Genomic DNA, 22,878 nt, shown 5'->3' with positions numbered 1-22,878 from the left:
GCATAATTTTGGAATTTACAGCATTAGAAACTAGGGAGATTTTGAGCAGAAATATCAGGACACCGGAACAGCGTCTGCATTTGATCTATCTTGCGGCTAACTATCCTTCATCATCGACATGACATGTAGATGATGTATCATACATATCGTTTATTTGGAGTCATCGAAGACGTAGGTAAGGTGGCACTTGCCGCAGTACTGGCGGTTGTGCATAGCAGCCATGAAGACACCGGCACCGCACTAGAAATTCGTCAGTTCGGAATCCTTCATAAACGCATTGTACAGGACTGGAATTTACCTCAGCAGACGGGCACTCGCGGCGGAGACGCTCGATCTTGCCGTCGCTGTCGACCTTGTAGTACTTGAGGACGGCCAGCCTGGTCTTCTTGCGCTTGTGCTTGATCTTCTTCGGGGTGGTGTAGACCTTCTTCTTGCGCTTCTTGGCACCACCACGCAGGCGGAGCACCAGGTGAAGGGTCGACTCCTTCTGGATGTTGTAGTCGGACAGGGTGCGCCCGTCCTCGAGCTGCTTACCAGCGAAGATCAGACGCTGCTGGTCCGGGGGAATTCCCTCCTTGTCTGTGTGGGAAAGAATCAGTCATGGGCCGCCGCCGTTGGGAAAGATTCGGAAAGACAGTGTGGGAATTTTTCGTACCCTGAATCTTGGACTTGACATTGTCAATGGTGTCCGAAGACTCCACCTCGAGGGTGATAGTCTTACCCGTGAGGGTCTTGACGAAGATCTGCATCTTGACGAAGGCCTATGTCAGAAGAGTCAGTATTTGAGTATTTTTTCATCCTCAGATTGCATGGACAAGCAAGAAGAAATATTCTGGTAGATGAAATATCGAGAAGAAATGATCGCAGACAATGCCGGATGCTGCGCAGACACTTACCTCGACAAATTGTCTTCCTCAACCTTCTTCTGTGCAAATCGTTGTTGGATAAGCGGAAATTGTGGGAGCCGCTTGTGTCAAAATCCATTTGTGTGATCACGTGCTTGACGGGGGTGCTCTCTGACCGGTTGGGGAAAATATGTTTTTCCGAATGCAGATCACGTGATAAGTGTCCTAGGCTACTGTTTACAGGTTCCCCCATCAAGAACCTCCTGGGACGAACTCTCAGTTTTCAAGTCTCCCTCTCACCTCACCTCAAGACCATTTGTAAACGATGCCATTTCCAGATGGATCGTGTAAATAGGTCTATGGAGTCAATTATTGCAAGGGATGAGTTCGTCGGAAACTTTTCTCACTCACAAACAGCTCCTTCGTGCAGATGCTGCCAGATTATTGAGGTTTGAGACGGGGAGTGGAGATTTGCTGCTAATAATTAGATGAACTGCTAAGCGGGATCGATCGGGGAGATGAATCTCTCAGCCCTGCGCCCAGAAGGGCGGACGCAAGGATGGCGAAAATACTCGATCGATCCACCGTGCATTGGCAGCGAACTAGGTAGCTACTGGGGCGGCGGCCTGCGAAACAGCGGTACCTACCCGCCCTAGGCGCAGCCGCTTGGTTCCTAGGTAATTGGGTTTCCCCGGCGGCCCAGACGCTGCCCTGGTTGTTGCTGGGCCAACAAAGCCCATTGTTGACCGAAGTAGATCCCCGAGCTGCCGACTACTTCTTACAAGTCTACGGTCGCACCACCTTGAAATCTTTATTCACTCCTTAACTTGACCTCCAAATTATATCTCTATCTATTGTCTATATTGGTCTAGTTATATTGGAACTTTTGCGGCCCTGAGAGGAGACTCTCGCGGGCCAGGCTAAGTTTTCTCCGCTTCTCTGTATCCGTTGGAAGAGGACAGAAGCTTACAAGATAAGGGTTTTATAGGAAGCGCGAGGACTTTTTTCGAGTCCCAACCGTTTCGACGAAGGTCCAATTGCCATCCGACATTGCGAGGGAAACAAAGAAAATCTCTTATATATCGAGTGGCTGGGTGTTCATCTCTTAAGTCCGGTGGCCCACCGGCCAGCGCTGCCAAAGGTCCGCCCACCATGTCTCAGATAGTCGCACCATCGTACTGACAAAATTTTCTCCCAAAAAAGTTTTTCGAATCTCCTCAATTTCATCTTTTCAGAGAATTCAAAACGTATCGCATCCTGATATATTGTGATATACCTCCCGTTCGGACTTCAATTCCGTCATCATGCTGGCCAGTCCGACCAGCAACATTCAGAGACGCCATCGGCAACACCGACGGCAGAATTCGACACCGGTATCCCTGGAGGCTGCGAAGGTCCCTAATCTTCCAGCGCCGGCAATGCAGCGATATGCCATGCACAGACATGGTATGAGTCTTGATCAACGGGCTCCAAACTTGCAGTCGGGTCAATTGTCGCAGGGATCGGACGAATCGATGTCCAACGCAGGTGTATACCAGCAAAATCAAAACGTGCTTCGCGAGGCCCAGCAGCAGCGCCTGACTCGACAGGGCCCTCCGTACTTCGAGCTGCCAAATGTCTCGGCTTCGAGTGCTGAATACCAGTCATTCAGTCAGGATGGCTTGGACGGTTTTACTAACCCCTCCAGCAGCGAAAACTTCCCTAACAATGCTTGCATGGGCCCGGACGCCTTTGGTGCTGAAAATCAAGACCCGAGAAATCAGCATCTGAAAGCATCTTTCGGGCACATCCAGCAACAGCAACAGCAACAACTTGGGAATGCCAACATGCCGTATGGTAGTGGCTTGAACCCTCAATATGTGAACGATGCAACCTGGAATTCGTACCTCGTTGACAATTCCGGATTGCCCCAAGGATTCGACAAGTCGGTTCCTGGCGGCATCAGACGAATGTCTGTGCAGTCGGACCTGAGCCAACACTCACAGAGACCGTCGACCCCCATAAACCAGATCAATTCCAGTAAGTAACAACTTCAAAGACAGAAGACCCCTCGTCCTAATGGTGCCTAGATTACTTCCCAATCACGCCGGCAACAACCCCATTCCGGCACACCTCGGAGCTTGCTCCATACAGTCAGAACGTCAATGGATCACCCACAAAGAATTTGCAAACACCCCAATCAGCGTTCATGCAGCGAGCAAAGTCGCTGCAGGGAGTTCCTGGAAGCAACTTCACCGAGCCCAAGGTCGATGTGCCGTCTCCCCCAGACACTGCTCCCATTAATTTTGAACCCTTTGATACGGCGAACAATCAGGAGAGCGATTTCGAAAGTTCAGAGTTTCAGACAGTGACCAAGAGCGAATCTTTCAACACCACGTCGAAGCGCGAGGAACAGCATCATTCGCAGCCATCGTCGGCGTCGGTGTCATTCCAATCATCACCAGAACTCGCATTTATGCCTCTGCCTGGAGAGAATTCAGGGAAAAACCCGAAAGTCCCTATTGTCCCAGCAACCCCTTCCCGTGCAAGCCCCAAGAAGCCGGTCAATGTGACTTCCACCAAACCAAAGTTGTCCCCACGGCCCGCCTCCATCGACAGTCTGAACCTTGATTCCAGAATTAAGGCTTCCATTACGGAGACGGGTATTACGATCGAAGAAATCGCCTCGTACATTTCAGGACCGGACGAGGACGGAAAGTGGATCTGCCTGCATCCTGGTTGCGACAGAAGGTTTGGACGGAAGGAGAATATCAAATCTCACATCCAAACCCATCTTGGTGACCGTCAATACAAATGTAATCACTGTGACAAATGCTTTGTGCGTGGACATGATCTCAAACGGCATGCCAAGATCCACACTGGCGATAAGCCCTATGAATGTCTCTGCGGAAACGTCTTCGCACGACATGATGCTTTGACTCGCCACAGGCAGCGAGGAATGTGTATCGGAGGCTATCAGGGTGTGGTGAGAAAGACAACAAAGCGTGGCCGGCCGAAGAAAAACAGGCCAGATATGGAAGAGAGGCAGGAGAAGGCGGCGCGGACTCGTGAAAAGGTTGCTGCGAAGGCGGCTGCTTCTTCGGTCTCTGGTTCAGAGAGCTCCTGCAGCTCTCCTCCCACGAAAGGCTTTGAAAATATGAGCATTCGTGGATCTAGCCCGACGGAAGAGGTTGCGATGTTCGCGCCTAACAACTACTGCCTGCCGTCCGACGTCTTCACCTTTACTCCACCAGCGTCCCCTGGATACAGCACGGGCAACAAGCCCTCTCCAGCCGGGAGCCACCGTCCATACACTCCATCCACAGATGACGGCAACCTCACCAGATCTCCATCTAAGCAGGCTTTGGAGCAGATTCCGGAGGAACTTTCAGACCTGCCACCGATTTCGGAAGCCGCAGAAGGCCTCGACTCAGAAGCCGCGATGAATTCGACTGCCAACAATTTGTCCTCCCCTGAGACGGTTCCTGGTCTTACTGGCTCGTCCACCGAATCTGATATTGACTTTTTCATCAACCAGGATGCCTCGTCCAGCTTTGATAAGGACCAGTTTCCTGGCTTCAACGAGTCTGAAATGTCGAGTTTGCCCGACTTTGCAACTGGATCCACCTTTGGTGACTTGGATTTGTTCCAGGGGAAGCCGTCATTGAATGATGAGTTTTTGGTGGAGTACAACGACAATCCTTCTGATGTCTTCTTCCAGTGATGAAGCCACGGGCTGCACATTACTTCACAGTTGGGACTATGTTCGAAGACTCATGCTTCCCAAAAGGAAATGAGAAAAGAAACATCTGGTATTTGACTATCTCTACCGGCGTTCTGGTTGGGGATAGGGATATATGGACACGACACGATACGACACGACACGACACGAGTTACGACACGACACGACACGTTGATGACGCTTATGTGACTGGCATGACTTCACAACGAATGAACGTCTTCGACTATAGTGGCCTCGCTCTTTGGGATTTCAATTTTTCTTCTTGATTTTGACCCTTTCGAGGGCAATTTAATGAAACTGTACAACATTCGATTCGGCTCTCTTGAAATGACGATACGGCGGTTCTTTGGGCGACGATCCGGCACAGCTCGTACCTTGGGCGAACCGGTAGAGTCTTTTTTTCATCTTTATGTTATGTTTTCGGCCAGTTTCCCCATGTCATTTTCTTTCCCTCTTGTGTCAATTCTCCGACTTTGCCTCATTTCTTTCATTTCATGTCTCATGTCATGCTATGTTGTTACGCCCTGTTATGCCGATTTCATTTGAATGTCCCCCCTGTTCCTTAGACGATGTATGAAAACGAGTTTCCTTTGTGTGCGATCGGTCATGTTTTGCCTTCCTTGAACGAACTCGAATGAATGTTGGTTGGCCATCCCGTGTGTCATCCTTAATGATAATTCTCTTGTGGGTGACGTGTACGTTAGTGAGCACCGAGCAGTAATGAATTTGATCTGATCATGACGGCATCACTTGTAGAAGACCGAGTAATAAATAGAATTGCTCTTGTCGAGAGAGAGAGAGAGGGGAGGGGTCAAAGAGAAGATCAAGGTTCACACAAAAGAAAGAGGAGAAATAATCGAAGCAAAGTTCACCATCTTCGAGATTTGCAAGAAGACGTCCACTCGTTCAGAAAAGTCATGCAAGCCACATAAGCGCCCTCAACGCGTCGTGTCGTGTCGTATAGTAATAGTAAAGTAAACAGAGTATAACTGTACTTTGCGGCGGTTCCGAGTCGGGTTTATATAGTGTAGAGACGAAAACAACTCTCACCCACCACCACTCTCGCGTGACAGTCTCCTTGGCTTTGTTTCCGGTGATTTTATTTTTCATTCCTATTCTTAGGTACGTATATCCATGGTTATATATATTCCTTCCTTTGTGTGACGAGACGAGACGGCTCACAGCGAACTTGGGAACGACGAATTTCTTTCTTTCTTTCCTTCTTTCTTTCTAAAACGAATTATTGATTCTATTTATATAATCTCCCTTCGTTGGATTGGGTGGGATAGATATCTGGCACGAGTGATGCAGATAGGAACAAGGCAAGTCAATCAAAAATAATCAATAAATCAGCCATTTCAGTTAATTTGCTCGTTGTCGTCTTTCTTCTAATTATATATATATTCTATATAATTAGGACCTGCCTTTCGCTGTCTCCAAGTCTTCAATCCAAAAGTCTAATTGATTAAACAGCCAAAAATAGAAGAAACGGACAAATGAACGAACGAACAAATGCCTACGTAGGCCCATTTGGTTCTGATTGAGATGTGATACACGTTCTTTCATGATAGCGCATCCCAAACGATCTCCAGATTGATCGGATGATCCTCCTTTGAGGCAAAGATCTTGCTCTGCACGGGTCCCTTGGGCGCTTTGTCTGCGAAGAAAGTGGCGTTTCCGTTGAAGCTGAGTTTGCCGTCGTCGAGTAGCTGTATGTGTGCATGTCAGGTAATGTCAGCTATCTGTCTGTCTGTCTGTCTGTCTGCTTGCCTGTCTGTCTCGGGACAGGATAATGGATATATGGTATGACGAGGAAAAGGAACTACCTGAAATATAACAGGATTCTTGATCCATGGCCCACAGGTGAAGATGTCTTCCTCGAATGTACACGGTCCTTTGCTGGATTCCAGAGTGAATCCGCCGTCTAAATGATTTCCTATGGTGTCAATGTCAGTATATTATCTTAATTATCGTTTTTAATTTTCTTGTTTGAGGAGATATCCGTCACTAACCCTCAATATCCTTTGCTCTGAACGTTGCGCACGTGCCGGACGTGAACCAGGTACCACGGCTAATAAGGCATCCCCGTCTGTGGTTCAGAGTGAATACTTTCAAGTGTCCTTTTAGAACAGGCGGGCCTGTTGGTTCGGGTCCGCTATGCGAAGTAGTTGTGGTCGGTTTTGGTCTGGTAGGGGGTGACCTCTTGGGAGGGTAACGGATTCCTGTTCGAGGGCAATTCGACGAAGGGCCAACTGAAGAAGATGATCAGTGTTGAGAACATAGTTCGTCGCTCTCATTCGCACTCGTAGAATGGGACCACAAACCTGCATCGGCGGGCATGAATTTCCCAGTCTGCAGTCTTCCTGCGACATTGAAGTGGTACCATATTTCATTCAAGGAATTGTGTCGACATCGTACAGTGACCTCAGCTCCATGAGCCTCTCTCAGCGCGTTTTGAATCTCATCCAAGGAATACACCTCTTCGTGAGATGGGACAATTCCGGCTTTGGCTAGAATCTGGATAGGACACAGAAAAGTAGATGTCAGTTTTCAATAGCAATATTTCCCTTCGAAGCATAATGGCATTCAAAATTTCGAAAAAAGGTAAAAAAAAGGAAATACTGGGGCACACCTCATAGGAAGGCAAGAACTGGAAGAGTTCGACCGTCTTGTTGAAATAATCGACGACCTCCTGTTGCGGAATATAGTCCGTGTAGCACCGAGTCTCCAGCGTGCTAATGCAGGTGCCGTGCTTGTTCCATTCGTGCTCCCACAAGCTGGCATCATCTCCACGTAAATCCTTCCAATACTCTTGCATGAATTCGAGCAGATCGGCTCGACCAGAGTCGACGAGAATCAGGGATATATTGCTATATCGCCTGGACGAATCACAATACTGATCAAAGCTCCCGTCGCAATGGTCTGGCCTAACAGAGGAGATCGTAAGAGATGTCCAATAGGCTGAAATGTAGCATAAGCAGGAAAGAAAAAGGAAGGACGAGAGAGAGAGAAGCTGCCCAGTTTCCAAACTTACCACAACCCGTGTATCGTCCAGGAATCATCCGGACCAACAGCAGGATCTGCATCCCAGAACTGTGTCTGAAGAAACTGCCCACCGGGGTAGTTAAAGCAGCAAGTGTCTTGGCTATCGAATCGTGTCTGGCAGCTCAACTCGGGTTTTGGACAGGCAGCGTACCCATCTTCCGATGAATGGAGCCCGAGCGGGCTCTGTAGACCCAGCAGACCAAGGGAGCTGGTAACCGTCTTTAAAATCTCTTGTGGCCCTGGCATCTCCTACAGTGTAAAAATGCTGCAGCTGTACAGGGCACGAGATAGAATGTAGCTTCAGGTACACCGTATGTCCCGAATGTACTCGCTGTCTGCCTGATAGCTTCTACTAGGTCAGGTTGTCGACTTCAGAGGTCCACTCAAGCTTCAAAATTTGTTCAACATTCCCAGAAATGCAGCATTCATTATCGCTTTGATCAAAATATAAGGATAATTCAGTTGAGAGCTATCTTCAGAGGCGTCAACAGACACATTACATGTAGTCACGTACCCTGCTGCAGCTAGTTATGTCGGATGACCTGATGACCTAAGCATATCTGGGGTGTGACAGGTGTTCCCCCACACTCTATTGGTCAGTTTCCATGGGTACCTGCGTACACAGCATGACGAAGCGACTAGCCTGGCCTTGCATTCGTCAGTCCTACCAAGGCTTATATAAAATGACATTCTTTTGCAGCCAAGTCTCCGTAGATTCGACGCACTAAAATACAGGATGACGTAGATCTATGGTCTCTGCTGCTTTGCAAGTTGGTCTATATATTTTTCTCTTCCGGCTTTAAGAGTAGGGTATCATAAATAATTTCCAAAAAATAAGACAAAAACGAAAGGAAAGGCCGTTAGAGACAATATCATTCTTCAGATCGCTTTGTCTGTCCCTCGTGATCTCGTTCTTTCCACAATCTCAACACTTCAAACCCTACTTCTACCGCGATGAGTAGAATGATGATCCACTCAAGTCGGAGACCGTGCTTCTCACTCAGCCGCTCCCGGAGAACGCTAGCGATCTCCTGCGCGTAGTCCATCCTCTCGTTTAAGACTTTAATGCGAATCCCCACATCCAGGGCCCTCCCAACCTGCTCGTAGTAGCCCTCGAGACCGAGCTCGTGGCGACTATCCCAGAAGATATCAGGAAGAGAATCCGTCAATTCGGAGTAGAGGTTGAGTTGCGCTCGGACGCTGAGGAGTTGACCCGTCTTCCGAAGAATGAACTCCCTAGTGAATGGCAGACGGGAGCCTTGCGACAATAGCGTTGGGATGTCACGTGTCGATTCGAAATAGTTGGAAAGAAGGCTCTCGAGCACGGCAAGTTTCGTACTCCGAGCCAGCCCGGAGGAGAAAGCGATCTTGGTCAAAACCGTATGGACGGTTTGTCGATTCGGTGGTGGCGGAGGTTCGGCGGAATCTGGTCCAGGCTTGGTCCCAAGGATGATGGTATCCCCCTTTATGCTGCTAACCTCTCGCTGAGGATCCTCGATAAACTCCAGGTCCTCTGTCTCCATGTCATCAATGTGTGGCCCCTCCGCCGCGGGAAGTAAGGTTTTGGTAGCAAGATAGGAAGTAAAGCTCTCCGGAAGGGACCAGGCGACAACAGTGCCGGAAGGAAAAACAAAGACGTCTCCGGCCTCATTCGAGGGAAGATCGGTCATGTTGGGATTGCTCATTCGACGGATCGAGTCAAGGGGAACTTGGATGTGGACAACTTGCGGATATAGTCCGGTATCGAAAGGGTCTGGTTCGTAGCCTTTCTCTTGGAGAATGTCCTTAACCTTGGCAATGTTGAATTTCTCAGCCACCGCATAGGCAGTCACCGTCTATTGTTCCAGATCAGCAAATACAATATCGAATTGAGTTCGGTTTATTCCACCTTTGTTTGTTCCAGCCCCTTCTCTGATAGCATACTCCTTGACAGAATTCCATCCTTCGACCTTTGTGCTTCGACCGCAACTCGACGTAAGGAGGTGTTGGCAGCGGGAGATCTGCTGGCTTTTCGCCTTTGCTTCTGGAGGGTCTCTGCGACGGACTCGGTGGATATATCATCTGATTGGTTTTGGTTCTGGTTCTGCTTCTGCTTCAACAAGGCGTTCGAGGAGAAAAATTCTTTTCGTCGAGGGAAACCGAAAGGTGACGACACATGCAGGGGCTGGTATCGCGGTTGTCTCAAGGGTCCGGATACCATGGGCGTTCTGCATGGTGAGCAGATATAAGGACGGGCAAACATGGCGACGAAGCTCTGCGGACTCTCGACGGCACAGTCGGGGCCATCGAGGGCGGGATTATGCTATCATGTAAAACACAAAAACACAAAAAATCAATAAACGGTGGAATACCCAGAAAGACAAGAATTTTTGTGTTAAGAAACAATGGCTCCGTACAACGTTGCCTGTGTGGTTCCGAATGCTCCGCGTTGCCGTCTCGAGTCTCCCGATACCGACTTCGTCATTGCGCAGGCCGGCTGCTTAGTCATCAGCTTCTCGTACCCCAGCCAGCCAGCCTCTCCCTGCGTCTGGTCTGGACCTTCGCTCTATTGAAGCTCCAGCTACGCGCGCAGATGCAAAGCGCCTGCCATGGAGTCGCCTGGCACCGCAGACGGCAGTGCCGCTGGTCGTGAGGGTGAGGTGGAGCAGAGGGAGTCGGGTGCACAGGTCTTGTCGTCTCCTACCGAAGCTGGCCCTTCCGACTATCGGGCGCAAGACGATAACGAACGGACTCACGACGGCAACGACGATGATGACGGCGAAGATGGCGAGGAAAGTGACGAGGATGAGGAGGATGAGGAGGATGAGGATGAAGAGGAGGAAGACGAGGAGCCTCGTTTGAAATACGCTTACCTAACCAGGCACCTGTCCTCGTTATATCGCAACGGAGATGCAACAAGCGCGTTTCTGGCTGGAGGAGATAAAATGGTACGCTATCTAGGAGCTCCAGGACGTGTGAGCTTTGACCTAACCAGATGTTTATAGATAGTTGGAACCCATAATGGCAACGTCGTAAGCATCCAATTCGCTGAGGGTGTCTGATAAGTCCTCTGTTGACCCTCGATAGCATGTACTATCGTTACCTCATTTCAGGCCTCTCCGCGCTTACCGTGCGCATTCTGCGAGCGTCACTTCGGTGTCCATATCACCATTCCCACCTCCGTTACCTACCGTCCGACCAAATGACTCGAACAGGATCCTTGAAGAAGAAGAAAGCATTCATGTGAAGTCCCCCTCTGGGTCTCTACGCGGGGGCAAATCTAAAGGCCCTCAGCAGCCTGTTCTGCCTGCAACGCCATCCAACTCAATCTATATTGCAACTTCGTCTATTGACGGCAACGTGTGTGTCGCTTCTCTAGTTGACCCAAAGGATATCCTCCTCAGGAATTTCGGCAGGCCCGTTCAGGCTGTTGCGTTGTCTCCAGAGTACAAAAGCGACAGGACATATCTGTCCGGAGGCAGAGCTGGACAGTTGATACTGACCGTTGGTGGACGGATAGGGGCAAGCACAAACTCTACAACTTTGGGCGGTGCTGCCGCAGCGGCTTCAGGATGGCTGGGTTCGATTGGTCTTGGGACAAATACCGGAAAGGATACCGTATTGCATAGCGGAGAGGGAGCTATTAACACTATTAAGTGGTCGCTGTCGGGGAAATACGTCGCTTGGGTCAATGAAGAGGGCATCAAGATCATGCGTTCTCATCTGCACTTAGAGTCATCTGAATCAGAGCATGCGTGGACTCGTATCAACCACATCGACCGACCAAATCGTCCGGGATGGGAGGAAATGGCTGGCGTCTGGAAAGCTCACTTGGAGTGGGTCGACGAGAGTTCCTTGGAAAGCGACGAAAACGCGGGATCACAGCCCGGATCTGCTCACCAGGGTGACTCGGGCACCTCCAGCATCTTAAAGGCAAACCAAAAAGTCGAAAAACTTGTCGTGGGCTGGGGTGGTACTATCTGGGTCATCAATGTATTCCCCGACAGAGTGACGCCTTCTGCAAGCCGCATCGGCGAAAAGAGACTGGGCGCAGCGGAAGTTGCTACGATGTTCGTGTCTTCACCTCTCAGTTCTCGTTATCTGCCTGCTAACTGTTTGCTAGTCTACGCACAGATTGTATCATTTCCGGAGTCTCGATGCATACCCGCAATCTACTTCTCGTACTCGCATACATAGAGGCAGAGGAAGATGAGTCTGAACAGCAGGGCAGTCCTCGACCGCGAAGCAGTCACAGGCAGAGGGCTGCCGAGCCTGAATTGCGTCTGATTGACATTGAAACGAAGGAAGAAATCAGCGCCGACACACTCTCTGTCAGCCGGTATGAGAACCTTTCCTCGTCAGATTATCACATGTGCAGGCTACCAGCGCCAAAGATCTCCGTTGAGCCTGTTCAGCGAGGAGCATTAGGGGTTTTGGGAAATGGTCTCTGGGATGCGACCATGTACCCTGCACGGTTATTCAGTTCCAGTGCAAGCATTCGGAGCAACGCAAGCAGTGGCGATAAGGGTTCTGGCAGGGCCCCGAGCTCGTTCATCTCCAACCCAGTTTCCAGCGGACAAGGTCTGCCCCCAGAGATATTGGCCGTTTCTGGAGCCAAAGGCCCCAAGATCTTCATACACAGTCCCTACGATTGTGTGGTTGCTGTTCAGAGGGACCTCGCAGATCGATTGTCGTGGCTCGAGTCACATGCAAGATATGAGGAAGCCTGGCACCTCATTGACGAGCATCCTGAGGCCGCAAACCCGGCCACGGATCGAACTGACAGCGTTGTCGAGTCTTCCACAAGATCCCGAAGTAGTCTTGCCGATTTCTTTGCCGATGACACTTCGTCGGTCATAACGGTGGGTCGAGCGTCTAATACAATCCCGGAGAAAGAGAAGCGACGTATTGGCGAACTCTGGCTTGAGCAGCTTGTTAGCGAGAACCAGTGGGAGAAAGCTGGGGAGGTGTGCGGGAAAGTCCTGGATACCGTTACTAGATGGGAGCATTGGATATGGACATTCGTCAAGAACGGCAAATTCGACGAGATTACTCCATATGTCCCCGTCGAGCTACATCCACCTCTCCCGTCACTGGTGTACGAGGTGATTCTCGGCCATTATGTCGCTCGCGACCGATCAAGGTTCAAGGAACTGTTGGACCAGTGGTCGCCTGATCTTTTCGACACTGGCAGTGTCACGGCAGCAATCGAAAACCAACTGAAATCCGAGACCATCGTCCGTGATTCCGAAGATTGGCAGATTTTGATGGAAAGTCTCGCCAAGCTGTTTTCGGCCGATGGGCGCCACCGTGAAGCTCTTCGCTGCTATATTCGCTTACAGGATGCCGAAGCTGCTCTCAGCATTATCCGAGATTATCGACTAGTCGATGCAGTATCTGACGACATTTTTGGGTTTATTCTCCTCCGTGTCTCCAAACAACAAATCGAGTCGGCTCCTCTCTCGGAGCTGGAGGAAGCCACAGCGGAACCCATCAAGATCCTTGTTAGGGAGGCGTACAATGGTATCGTCCGACCAGAGACGGTTGTATCTCAGTTGCAAGACGAGGATCGACGTCCCTACCTCTATTTCTACCTCCGTGCCCTCTGGCACGGGGAAGCCCACCCGTCCGGAACAGATAAACCTCACCCCCGGGGTCGGGGTCGCCGCGCGAGGGATGCTGCAGAAAAGCTTGCGGCAGATGAAGGTAAAACACTCGTAGAGCCTTTTGCGGACACTGCGTTAGAGCTTTTCGCCGCCTATGACCGGTCTCTGCTCATGGAATTCTTGCAGTCCAGTACTGCCTATTCGTTCGATGCCGCTTGCACCATTTGTGAGACACGGCACTATACCCAAGAACTCATCTATCTTCTCTCCAAGACAGGCCAGACGAAGCGAGCGTTGAATTTGATCTTGTCCGATCTGCAGGATGTGTCGCAAGCGATCTCGTTCGCCAAGTCACAGGATGACCCCGATCTCTGGGAGGATCTGCTCAATTATTCGATGAACAAGCCCTCGTTCATCCATGCGCTGCTCACCGAAGCCGGAACGTCCATTGACCCTATCAAGCTGGTTCGACGGATCCCGAGCGGGTTGGAGATTGAAGGGTTGAGAGAGGGCCTGACTCGTATGATCCGAGATCACGACATCCAGGCTAGCATCAGCCAAGGAGCAGCCAAAGTTCTGCAGAGTGAGGTGGCAGTTGCCATGGACACTTTACGACGGGGGCAGCGGCGCGGGATCAAGTTCGACGTCATCAAACCGCAGGATGGGCAGTCGCAAGGAGCAGCAATCCCTGTGGTTGCTGAAGTCGGCCAGAAGGAGGCTGGTGGGGATCATGTTGACAGTGATGGAAGTCCCGATAGCAAAAACGCCGCGGCGGCCAAGTCTCGTCGTACCGTCGAGCCGGGTCGATGCGGAGGCTGCTATGAGGCTTTCCATGAAAACGGTAAGATTTTGCACTCTTCCCCTCTTGAAACTTTCCCACACCATCTTCGTAAAGCAATGAAGGAGATTAACTTCTTTCTAACTCGCTTGCCGTGACAACGAACAGAAAAGGAAATCCTCGTCGGATTCGCCTGCGGCCACGTCTTCCATCTCTCCCATCTCCAGGGGCCCACGCAACCAACCGGTGAAACACCACCAGCAGCAGATGATATCACCGAGCGACTTCCTTCGCCCTCACCATCACCGTCCAAACCCGCCACGGCAGACGCAGACCCAGAGGCGGATGAACCCGGATACTTCACGACGTCGCGGACGGTCGGACCCAAGGTGACAACGGCTCGACTGATACGGGACCGGATCGGCGAAGGATGCCGAATCTGCGCGCTGGGAAGACAAGTCGAGAAGGCTGCTGCTCCGGATAGTGAGCAGGTTAAATCACCATGATGAATGGGACTAGAAAGGAGTGAAAGAGAAAAGAGATGAGGGAAAAGAAAGACACAAGATTCCAGGGAATTTGGGCCGCCTCGTTCACTTTCTCCCTGCCAGATTTGAGGGACCTTGTAATTCTTGCAGGCCGTCCCATCGAAAGGGATAGAAGAGACTGACGCCCGTCCGGTCTCAAACAGCTCTGCTGTTGCTTCCTCCGCGCCGATGCGTGAATCATCGCGGGTGACGAGAGTTGTCGGCCAAAGTGGCAAAGGATATATTATTCCTTACGTTCCGTCCTGTCGAAATCGTCCGACATTGAGTAAGGATTGTCTCCTAGTGAGGGAGGGGTTTTACGAGGATATGCCAGGTGTTGTAAGCAATGGCATAATGGGCTGTTTTTTTTTTTCGCATATGTTGATATTCATCCTGCATTGCAAGATGATGTCATGCCAATGTCGTGATCATACTTATTGCTTATATTAGATACCCGATCTTAGCCAAAGCAGGCACAATTAGTGATCTCAATTTGAAATCAATTAGTTTTTCTGATTAGGTGCGGCAATAGCCGGCGATGTGAATCTTGAAGCTACCTACAACCCTCCGTTGGAGATGATTGGAAAAAAAAACGTGTAGGATGCCCATACATGCACATAAGAAATAAGAAAAATGATCACCTCCTCACGCTTCAAACATCAACTGTTCGAGACACCTGACGAAAGGACAGAATGATCTGGCAACAACAAATGCCCTGGTGTTTGCGTGCACGAAGCAGCAGCACCAGAGTTGCATGAAGTTTTACATGGCAACAAGAGTACCAAGAGCCACCGCCATGGCAACGATAGCGGCACCAAAGCCCTCATTACGCAATGCGTTGTTAGCGTTAGGGGCAGTGGAAGGAGAGGTTGGGTGGCTTGGGGCTGAAGCAGTAGCTGGAGATGGTGCTGGAGGTCATGGTACCCGGGATAGTAGTGGGAAGTGTCAGACTTCCAGATTCCCCTGGGACAGTAGTGTCGGACAGAGGGATAGTACCCGGGATAGTAGTGGGAAGTGTCAGACTTCCAGATTCCCCTGGGACAGTAGTGTCGGACAGAGGGATAGTAGTTGGCAGTCCAGGATTAGTAGTCGGCAACCCAGGGATGGTAGTCGGCAGTCCAGGAATAGTAGTCGGCAGCCCAGGGATGGTAGTGCCAGGGAAAGGCCAAGTAGTCGGCAGTGGGATAGAAGTATCCGTATCCGTGCTCGAAGTAGGGAAAGAAGAAGTCGGGATGCTAGAGTCTCCGCCAGGAATGGAGGACCCCGGAATGGTCACAGTAACAACCGTCGCCGAAGTCCAGCTACCAGAGGAATCTGTAGTGGGAATGGCAATGCAGCTGGGCACGGTGACGGTCGAGGTAACTGGTGAATTTAGCGGTCAACAGGCAAACTCTCAGCGTCATCTTTCCAAATTGAGTTACTTACTGTCACGAGCAAGAACCTTCCGAAACTTCTCAATCATGGCCGCTTCGTCGATTCCGCGAATGTCAAGTTCGTCTGCAGAAAAGATCTTCAGAACATGCACAGGACTAACATTCTGATACTCGTGACACTTACCTAGGACAGCACGGAGAGCATTGTCACGAAGCTCGAGGTCTTCGAAATAGGAAAAATTTCCACGCGTCAGTCCAGTGCAAGCACGACATGCAACAATGATGACTCATGGTTTCATTCGTCCGGGATAGGATGGGAATGATGAGGAAGGATGAAATCTGTGCTTCAACAGGGAAGTACTTACTTTGACCCATGCCCAGGGCTGCAAGGACCCAAACGGCGAGGAACATGATGACCTTGGTGAACATCATCTCGACGACGATCTGGGATTGTTTTGTGTGGACAGATGAAAGAACAAGCGAAGGACGATGACGATGGAGTCAGAAACGAGTGGAAGATGAGGGTTACAGGGATCGAAGCCGATGGCGGTGATGGAGCTTGAGAGAGAATGGTGGGTTGAAGAAGAGAAGAAGAAAGAAAGGGAAGAAGGGACCAGAGGGGTGGTTTTATACGCGCAGGAAGAAGGTGGCACGAGGCACAACGCATAAGGCAGGCAGAAGTGACGAGCACGACAACAAGGGAAGTCACGCTCTGAGGGCGACCCAATCGAGCAGGCGCCTAGTCTGGCAAGTACCGTCCGGTTGGGAAGAGGCAGCCTGTAGCACGCAGGAACGAAGGCGCCCTGAGAGCTGCAATCCGAGTAGCAGGGCAAAAACAAACGAAGTCGATGGCTGGTTAACCTGGTTGCCATGGATATCAGCACGCAGACCTCAAATCTGTCATCAACTTTGGTCTTGAGTGTTTGTAATTGAACCTCCAGCCTTAGTTGCGAGATCGCAGCTGCAATTTCCTGTAAACAAATGCGCGTACGAGAATACAGATGGCTTGTGTATGGAATCTCCTGTTTGTTTCCTTAATCTACATCTAGATATGAGAGATCTTATTACGTAGACGTTTCGTTCTCCGGTCTTTCCCTGAATGTAGTCGACAGCGGAGTATTCCATATTACTGTTTTTGGTTGGAAGGCAAGGCAACGATCACAGAAAGAAGAAGGTCAGAGATGAAATGCTCTGTTCCTGTTCTTGTCGGGTGTAGCCGTGTGAAGTCCTATATAAATGCAGAAGTCGTCTCACTTCGCCATAGCATTTGAAAAACACATTGGAAACCCCGTACCATTGACCATTCATTCTGTTGTTCTACGGTCCCGTTGTTTGGTCGATGAGTCTTGATATAGAACCTGAGGGCTTCATACTAGGTACTGTAGTCGCCAGCCCTAACAACCAGTCCGTGCAACCATATATTTGCTTCTCCAATTAAGGCCAGGAATTCACAAGTTATCTATCCCATCTGGTCTAAAACGTGTACAGAAGACTGAGTGAGTCATTGGCACAAACCGCGCCTTCCATCCATTTCACGCGTGTATTTATTCACCGTCCAACGATAGGAATATAAAACTCATACTTGGGATCCAATAACATAGACTTTCATCCTGATAAGTCTACATACCTGACCAGTGATAAGGTTCCCTTTCTGGCACAGGAACCATGAACCTAATGAAATGGCACATCTTGGAACCATGGACCCAGAGTTGTGGTTAAGATTAGGTTAGGTTCTTGATAATACGACCTCAAGTTATGAGACTAAGAGAAAAAGACCGGTGACACATTTTACTTCACTCCATGCTGTCTGCTTACTTATCTCATCTGGACTCGATTGAATTACTATTGGCAGACGAAGGAACGGCAATGGACCCTCGTAAGTAAGTATAGATATGCACTTCGTACCCTACTCTTCCGTATCTAAATCCGTGTTTAACGTACTCTACACAAGTACAGAAAGTACTTCACATGAGGTTCTCCCTGACCTGATATGCAAATATTAGCTAGAGAGGTAATAATAGGAGGGAATATCACCGGACAGGGTTATCCACATCCACAGGGAATTAAACGTTCAAGAGCTCAGGCTTTACAATTCAAACCATTTAACAGTCTCGGCATGAAAAACGATGAGATGGCATCGCATGGCATGGCATGCCCACTGGCCCCGACAGCGATCTATCTATCCGTACTCCTTACAGGGTAATACAGTTACCTCTGCAGGCCTTACGGCTACTGTAAGGACATACATACTGTATGGAATGGAATGGATCTATTCTCATCTCCATCTAACAACACGGAGGAAACTGTCACTCGTCCACCTTTTCACATTGCCAAGACCTAAAGTCTGCGTGTTTCCCTTTCCACTTTTTTTTTTCCGCGCCCCCCAACAGATCGGCACGATGTCCGGTTGAACAAGTCATCTCTGTCGATTAACTGCATGTAGATAAAGATGGACGAGTCGACGACGTTGTCAGTTGAACAGACACATAAAGCGGGTCATCTAGCTTAGGGTACGGACCACTTTTACGTAAAGGGCAAGCTGCCGAGATCCTCCGAGGAGCAGTGAAGTCATAGAGCCGGTGAAGCGTTGAGACGTGCTTCCCAGATTAGATGTGATTGCGAGACGGAGTAGCTATGTTTACTAGTGATTGATCGTACTCTGTGACATCGTTCAGAAAAGCGGTAGTATTCGAAGTCCGTGAGTCAAAAATTGCAAACACAATCCTGTATTGTGAATAGGAACGGGGTATCAATTTCGTGTGCTGCGTACCACGACGTCTGAAAAGAACAGAGGTAGTTAAGCTGCCAAAACAGGAATAATAGGGGGGAAAAAGGACAAGGAAAAGAAAATAAGATTGCATGTATGTATAGAAATGTTATACTTTGCCATCGTGCCCCGAAGACCCATTTATCGCCTCCAAGGGCCGTCAACGCCATTGAGATTTCACGAAGCAGCCATAAAAAAAGAACAAGCAAACAAAATACACAAACTATAACAAAACTATAACACCATGGGTATCATTGCTCGGAGACTCGTGTATCATCCCCGTACTCAACGCCCCAGAAACAGACAGCCAGAAAAAAAAAAGAACCAAGAGACTCCCGAGGACCGGTATTAGAGATGCACATTCAAACCTGCCAGAAAGAGTCGAGTCAGAGAGATATATTTGGGTGAACATGGTGAATGTTCCCAACCGCCGGTGAGATCGAAAGAATCATACAAAAGAGGATGAATCAACGATCAGGTGAGGACAGGAGCGTCCTCGTGCGGTATTCATTTCTTCAATCGGCTATTAAAAAAAGCAGGAGAAACAAATAAGAATAAAGATACCAGAAAGCCGCCTGAGAATGGACCCAAAATCAGCTATGCGAAATCCATTTCAGGCGCGACGAAAGGCTGCAGTCAAATGATTGCAGGAGGGCCGATATCGAAATCATCGCTCCCGAGAAGCAACCCACCCGGATCGCGTGAAGGGTGGAAACAAGTGGGAATCCAGATGAACATCAATCTATGGAACAAAGTTGTATCCACAGAAAATACCAAGCTTATGCCAGCTTAATATGTTAATTTGACTTCCACAGCGGAAGACGGGGTGTCGAACTCGGTTTTCGTCTCGGAGAACTCCGCAACCATATCCTGGCCCTCGGGAAGCTCCCGGACGACATCATCATCCACCATGATCTTGAGACCATTGTGATTGACGCGAAGAATGCGGACAATGCGGTCGGGATCGATCTTGCGTTTCTCCGAGATCTTCACCATCAAATCTTGGACGGTGCGCTTACTAAGGTAAACCGCCCGGTAGTAGTCATCACCAGAGTGCTCGCTCGAGAAGCGGATATAGAAGCAAGCAACTGGCCAGGTGTTAGCCCACAAACTCCAAGAATAATTTCAGAGAGAAACTTACTAGGTTTAGGGGGACGCTCAGCCGGAGGCCTATATGTGGGGTCGATATCGATTGCCTCAATGTATCCAGCGGAACCTGATGTACCGTCGCGGGGTAGCTTCTGAACTTTCACCGGTTGATTTAATAGAGAGTGATGCACAGGAGCGCTCGACCAGTCCACATTGTCATATCCTTGCTGCTGTTCCACAGGATGACGAGGAGAGTTAATGGAGACACTGCTGGTCGTGGGAGAGAGAATGTTGGATACTCCGGAGATTGTATCGATACCGAGAGCCGACTCCTGGGTGCTCTGGCGGGAAGTGGAGCCATGCAAGTCACCAGGGAGAATGACTGGGTACAGGTCTGGGTCATCGTGCTCATCTCCTCTCAGACTAAAAACGCTCACGGGCCGGGTGGAGGAGAACATGTCCTGCATCATCGCCAACTTCAGATGGAGATCTTCCTCCGCAGAGGGCTTTCCCGAGTCATCATTTTGCGAATCTATCGACCAGGTTCGCTTATGCTTGGGAACCTTGCCAGGTCGATTGTCGGAAGGCCTGACAGCGATAGAGCCGCTGCTGCGCTTGCGTTTACTGAGATTTCCTTCTCGCATCTCTAGTTGCGCGATCTGTTGTTTGAGCTTCTCAATGGTTTTCTTTACATGGGCAATGTCGTTGGAAAGCTTCCGCTCTGCGCCGTGATCCCGAAAGAGCTTGACTTTACAGTAACAGACTTCCGGGCTCTGAGCATCAGAATTCTCGTCTCGAGGAGACAACAATTCCGTCTTGGCACATAATCTCACGGGGATTCCCTTGACACCTTTGGAGTGGCTGAAATCGGTTGAGAGAAAGTTGAAACGAACCGAAATTGCACAGTCAGACGTTCCGGTAACTGGGTTGGGAGTCCAAGTCACGCAAAAGCCATCAAAAGATGCGCTCTCAAGCTCGATCTGACGGCGGCGATTCTCGTCATCTCCGCCTTGGATAGGATCCACGTATTCCACAGCTAGAAGCTTCCCACCCCGCTGATGAGCCTCATTCGACCCGCGGCCCTCCCTCCACAATTGCCAGCAAGCGGCCGGTTTTGAACGTTGCTGTTCGTCATCGAAAGACACGCGGATATAGGTCCGATACTTGAGCGGCTGTGTGCTCACCTGTGGCGGAGCTGTGTCTGCTACCGAGATTGAGTAAGCTTGTCCCTTGTTAAGGTAAGTCACAGGTATCTCATCCGGATGCTTGATCATAGCCGTCGGCACGCGTAGCGTGACAAGGTAGCGAAATCTGGGAAATTGAGGGAGAGAGGTCAACGATATTCTTCACGGCGACAGCACATGCCGGATCTGGAATGGGGAAACTAGCATGAAATTCTGCTCAAACTCACTTCTCGTGGTCTATCATGGAGCTGATGTCCATTTGTTCCGAAAAACCAGCTGTTGGTGCCACCAGATCCAAGGGCTGAGTTTCCTGAATGTTCATAGGATCCAGAGATGACTCTTCCCCTGATCGATCTAACGGATCGCAGCCCGAATCACGATGGACGAACGTGCTATGTGAATACGATACTTGTTGTGCAAACGGATTCGGATTCTGGAACTGGTGCGGGAGAAATTGATCATGAAAGCCGTGCATGCTTATGTCCGCATTTGGGTCAATCGGAAGGCCCCCAGAAAGGCTGTTTTGAATGGATAGTGGAGTGACAAGATCGGATCCCAGGGTGGGCGTGTGAAGATACTCAGCGTGATGGTAAATCGTAGCCATGTCTCCTGAAGCGGGCGTATAATAGCCTGGAGGCTGGTTTGCCAGCGACATGAAAGAGAACGAGTTGGGATCCATCGAGGACGGTGTGAATCTGAAATCTTGAATAGCCCGAGGAGTCGGATCGTTGATTTTGATGCCCTCGCTGTCGGTACCAGACCTGTATTGCAGAAACGCCGCTGGTTTCAGCACTAAAATTCCAATAAGGACACGACTTCGTGGGAAGACCTACCTGCCTTGCATTTCTGACTCGACAGCAGCGTGGTTGATGGTCTTTAAGGTATCTCTGACCAAAGAGGCTCCCGAGACGACATCTGGGAAGGTCTTCTTGAACTTGTTGATGAGCCCCTCGTCCGGCCTTTGGGAAGATATCCTATCAAACGCGCCATGCAAAGTTAGGAGTGACATTCTGAATGGGCAACAAGATGGTGATACGCGTTGTCTGCGTTCGTACCTGTTGCGAAACATGTGGGAAGACAGTAGTCGCAAAGATCGTGATCGGAGCGCAAGAGAGCTAGAAAAGGAAAGTCATAAAAAGAGAGAGAGAGACGAGAGTTGAGCGTTGTGAAACATCCGGACCGAAATGCAATCGAGCCATTCAAGGTCTGCACGGATTTGGTACTGACGACGGCTGGAATTTTCCTTGCCTGCTGCTCATGTCAAGCGAGTCTGTCGCAGAGAAAGAGGCCTGACGACGTCGTAGGAAGAATAAACCACACGGACCAACGCAGATCGATGACCTCTCCGGCAAGGCCTGTGACCCGTTGGACCGGATGGATGGTATTGATGAGGGAGTTCGGTGAAAAAGAAAGAAAAAAAAAAACTAGCACATAGCAAACAAAAAGAAAAAGAACGACAGAGGTGTTTATGAGGCAAGAAAAAGGCAGTTTGTCCACACGCACCCGGCTCCCAAGGGAAAGGACCCAGGACGACGAGAGGCGGGGGTTCTGGCGGCTTTTGGATGGTTCACGGGTTAGCCGGTCAGGCTGTGCTCTACTGGAACCACGGTAACGCGACGACGGCCGTTCTGGAGGGTCTTCCTACAGTACGAAGAAGGTCCTCTGCGGACAGAGATGGCAAAACCATCAAGAGGGCAGAGTAGTCAAGACGAGGCCAATGAGGCTGCCGGAACACGACCGGGGAGGTGTTCTCTCCGGGACAGCCCTGGAGAGGAGGCCCCAATTGCCTAAGCAGGGAGCAGGGAGACTGGTCGCTGCCGGGAGCTAGGGCCAACAAGGCGCCAATGAGGCCTCACAGCAGGACTGCAGAGGAATCGGGACGTTGAAAATTGAAACAGTCGCAGCAGTGAAACGGCCAGAGCAAAAAGAAGGCATGGGCGGGAATGGACCGGGGAACAACGGGACGG

General features: G+C 50.0%; 7 protein-coding genes across 7 annotated transcripts; 2 read left to right on the top strand and 5 right to left on the bottom strand.

Annotated features, from left to right (window-relative positions):
* Window positions 1–150: 150 nt before the first annotated feature.
* Window positions 151–749, bottom strand: T310_6350 (Ubiquitin; the record flags this gene model as incomplete). The annotated part of the gene is made up of 3 exons (XM_013470822.1): window positions 151–240; window positions 299–579; window positions 656–749. 3 exons carry the CDS (start codon window positions 747–749, stop codon window positions 151–153), a joined length of 465 nt encoding a protein of 154 aa, XP_013326276.1.
* A 1,400-nt stretch (window positions 750–2,149) lies between these two features.
* Window positions 2,150–4,548, top strand: T310_6349 (C2H2 transcription factor Swi5; the record flags this gene model as incomplete). Its single annotated transcript, XM_013470821.1, has 2 exons — window positions 2,150–2,864; window positions 2,915–4,548. The coding sequence occupies 2 exons, from the start codon at window positions 2,150–2,152 to the stop codon at window positions 4,546–4,548; spliced, it is 2,349 nt and encodes a 782-aa protein (XP_013326275.1).
* A 1,580-nt stretch (window positions 4,549–6,128) lies between these two features.
* On the bottom strand, window positions 6,129–7,857 carry T310_6348 (Ribonuclease T(2); the record flags this gene model as incomplete). Its single annotated transcript, XM_013470820.1, has 6 exons — window positions 6,129–6,275; window positions 6,393–6,502; window positions 6,579–6,818; window positions 6,891–7,083; window positions 7,199–7,493; window positions 7,601–7,857. The coding sequence occupies 6 exons, from the start codon at window positions 7,855–7,857 to the stop codon at window positions 6,129–6,131; spliced, it is 1,242 nt and encodes a 413-aa protein (XP_013326274.1).
* Window positions 7,858–8,483: 626 nt separating this feature from the next.
* T310_6347 (Uncharacterized protein) lies at window positions 8,484–9,811 on the bottom strand (the record flags this gene model as incomplete). Its single annotated transcript, XM_013470819.1, has 2 exons — window positions 8,484–9,446; window positions 9,500–9,811. 2 exons carry the CDS (start codon window positions 9,809–9,811, stop codon window positions 8,484–8,486), a joined length of 1,275 nt encoding a protein of 424 aa, XP_013326273.1.
* Window positions 9,812–9,995: 184 nt separating this feature from the next.
* On the top strand, window positions 9,996–14,480 carry T310_6346 (Vacuolar assembly protein; the record flags this gene model as incomplete). Its single annotated transcript, XM_013470818.1, has 6 exons — window positions 9,996–10,141; window positions 10,172–10,538; window positions 10,596–10,622; window positions 10,678–11,660; window positions 11,714–14,037; window positions 14,143–14,480. 6 exons carry the CDS (start codon window positions 9,996–9,998, stop codon window positions 14,478–14,480), a joined length of 4,185 nt encoding a protein of 1,394 aa, XP_013326272.1.
* Window positions 14,481–15,345: 865 nt separating this feature from the next.
* T310_6345 (uncharacterized protein) lies at window positions 15,346–16,282 on the bottom strand (the record flags this gene model as incomplete). The annotated part of the gene is made up of 3 exons (XM_013470817.1): window positions 15,346–15,860; window positions 15,924–16,055; window positions 16,237–16,282. 3 exons carry the CDS (start codon window positions 16,280–16,282, stop codon window positions 15,346–15,348), a joined length of 693 nt encoding a protein of 230 aa, XP_013326271.1.
* Window positions 16,283–19,427: 3,145 nt separating this feature from the next.
* T310_6344 (CP2 transcription factor) lies at window positions 19,428–21,920 on the bottom strand (the record flags this gene model as incomplete). Its single annotated transcript, XM_013470816.1, has 4 exons — window positions 19,428–19,726; window positions 19,780–21,038; window positions 21,139–21,672; window positions 21,745–21,920. 4 exons carry the CDS (start codon window positions 21,918–21,920, stop codon window positions 19,428–19,430), a joined length of 2,268 nt encoding a protein of 755 aa, XP_013326270.1.
* Window positions 21,921–22,878: the final 958 nt, after the last annotated feature.

Source organism: Rasamsonia emersonii, assembly GCF_000968595.1.
Source record: "Rasamsonia emersonii CBS 393.64 chromosome Unknown ctg1118621760400, whole genome shotgun sequence".
Classification (NCBI taxonomy): Eukaryota; Fungi; Ascomycota; class Eurotiomycetes; order Eurotiales; family Trichocomaceae; genus Rasamsonia; species Rasamsonia emersonii.
This window is presented reverse-complemented; position numbering and strand designations above follow the sequence as displayed.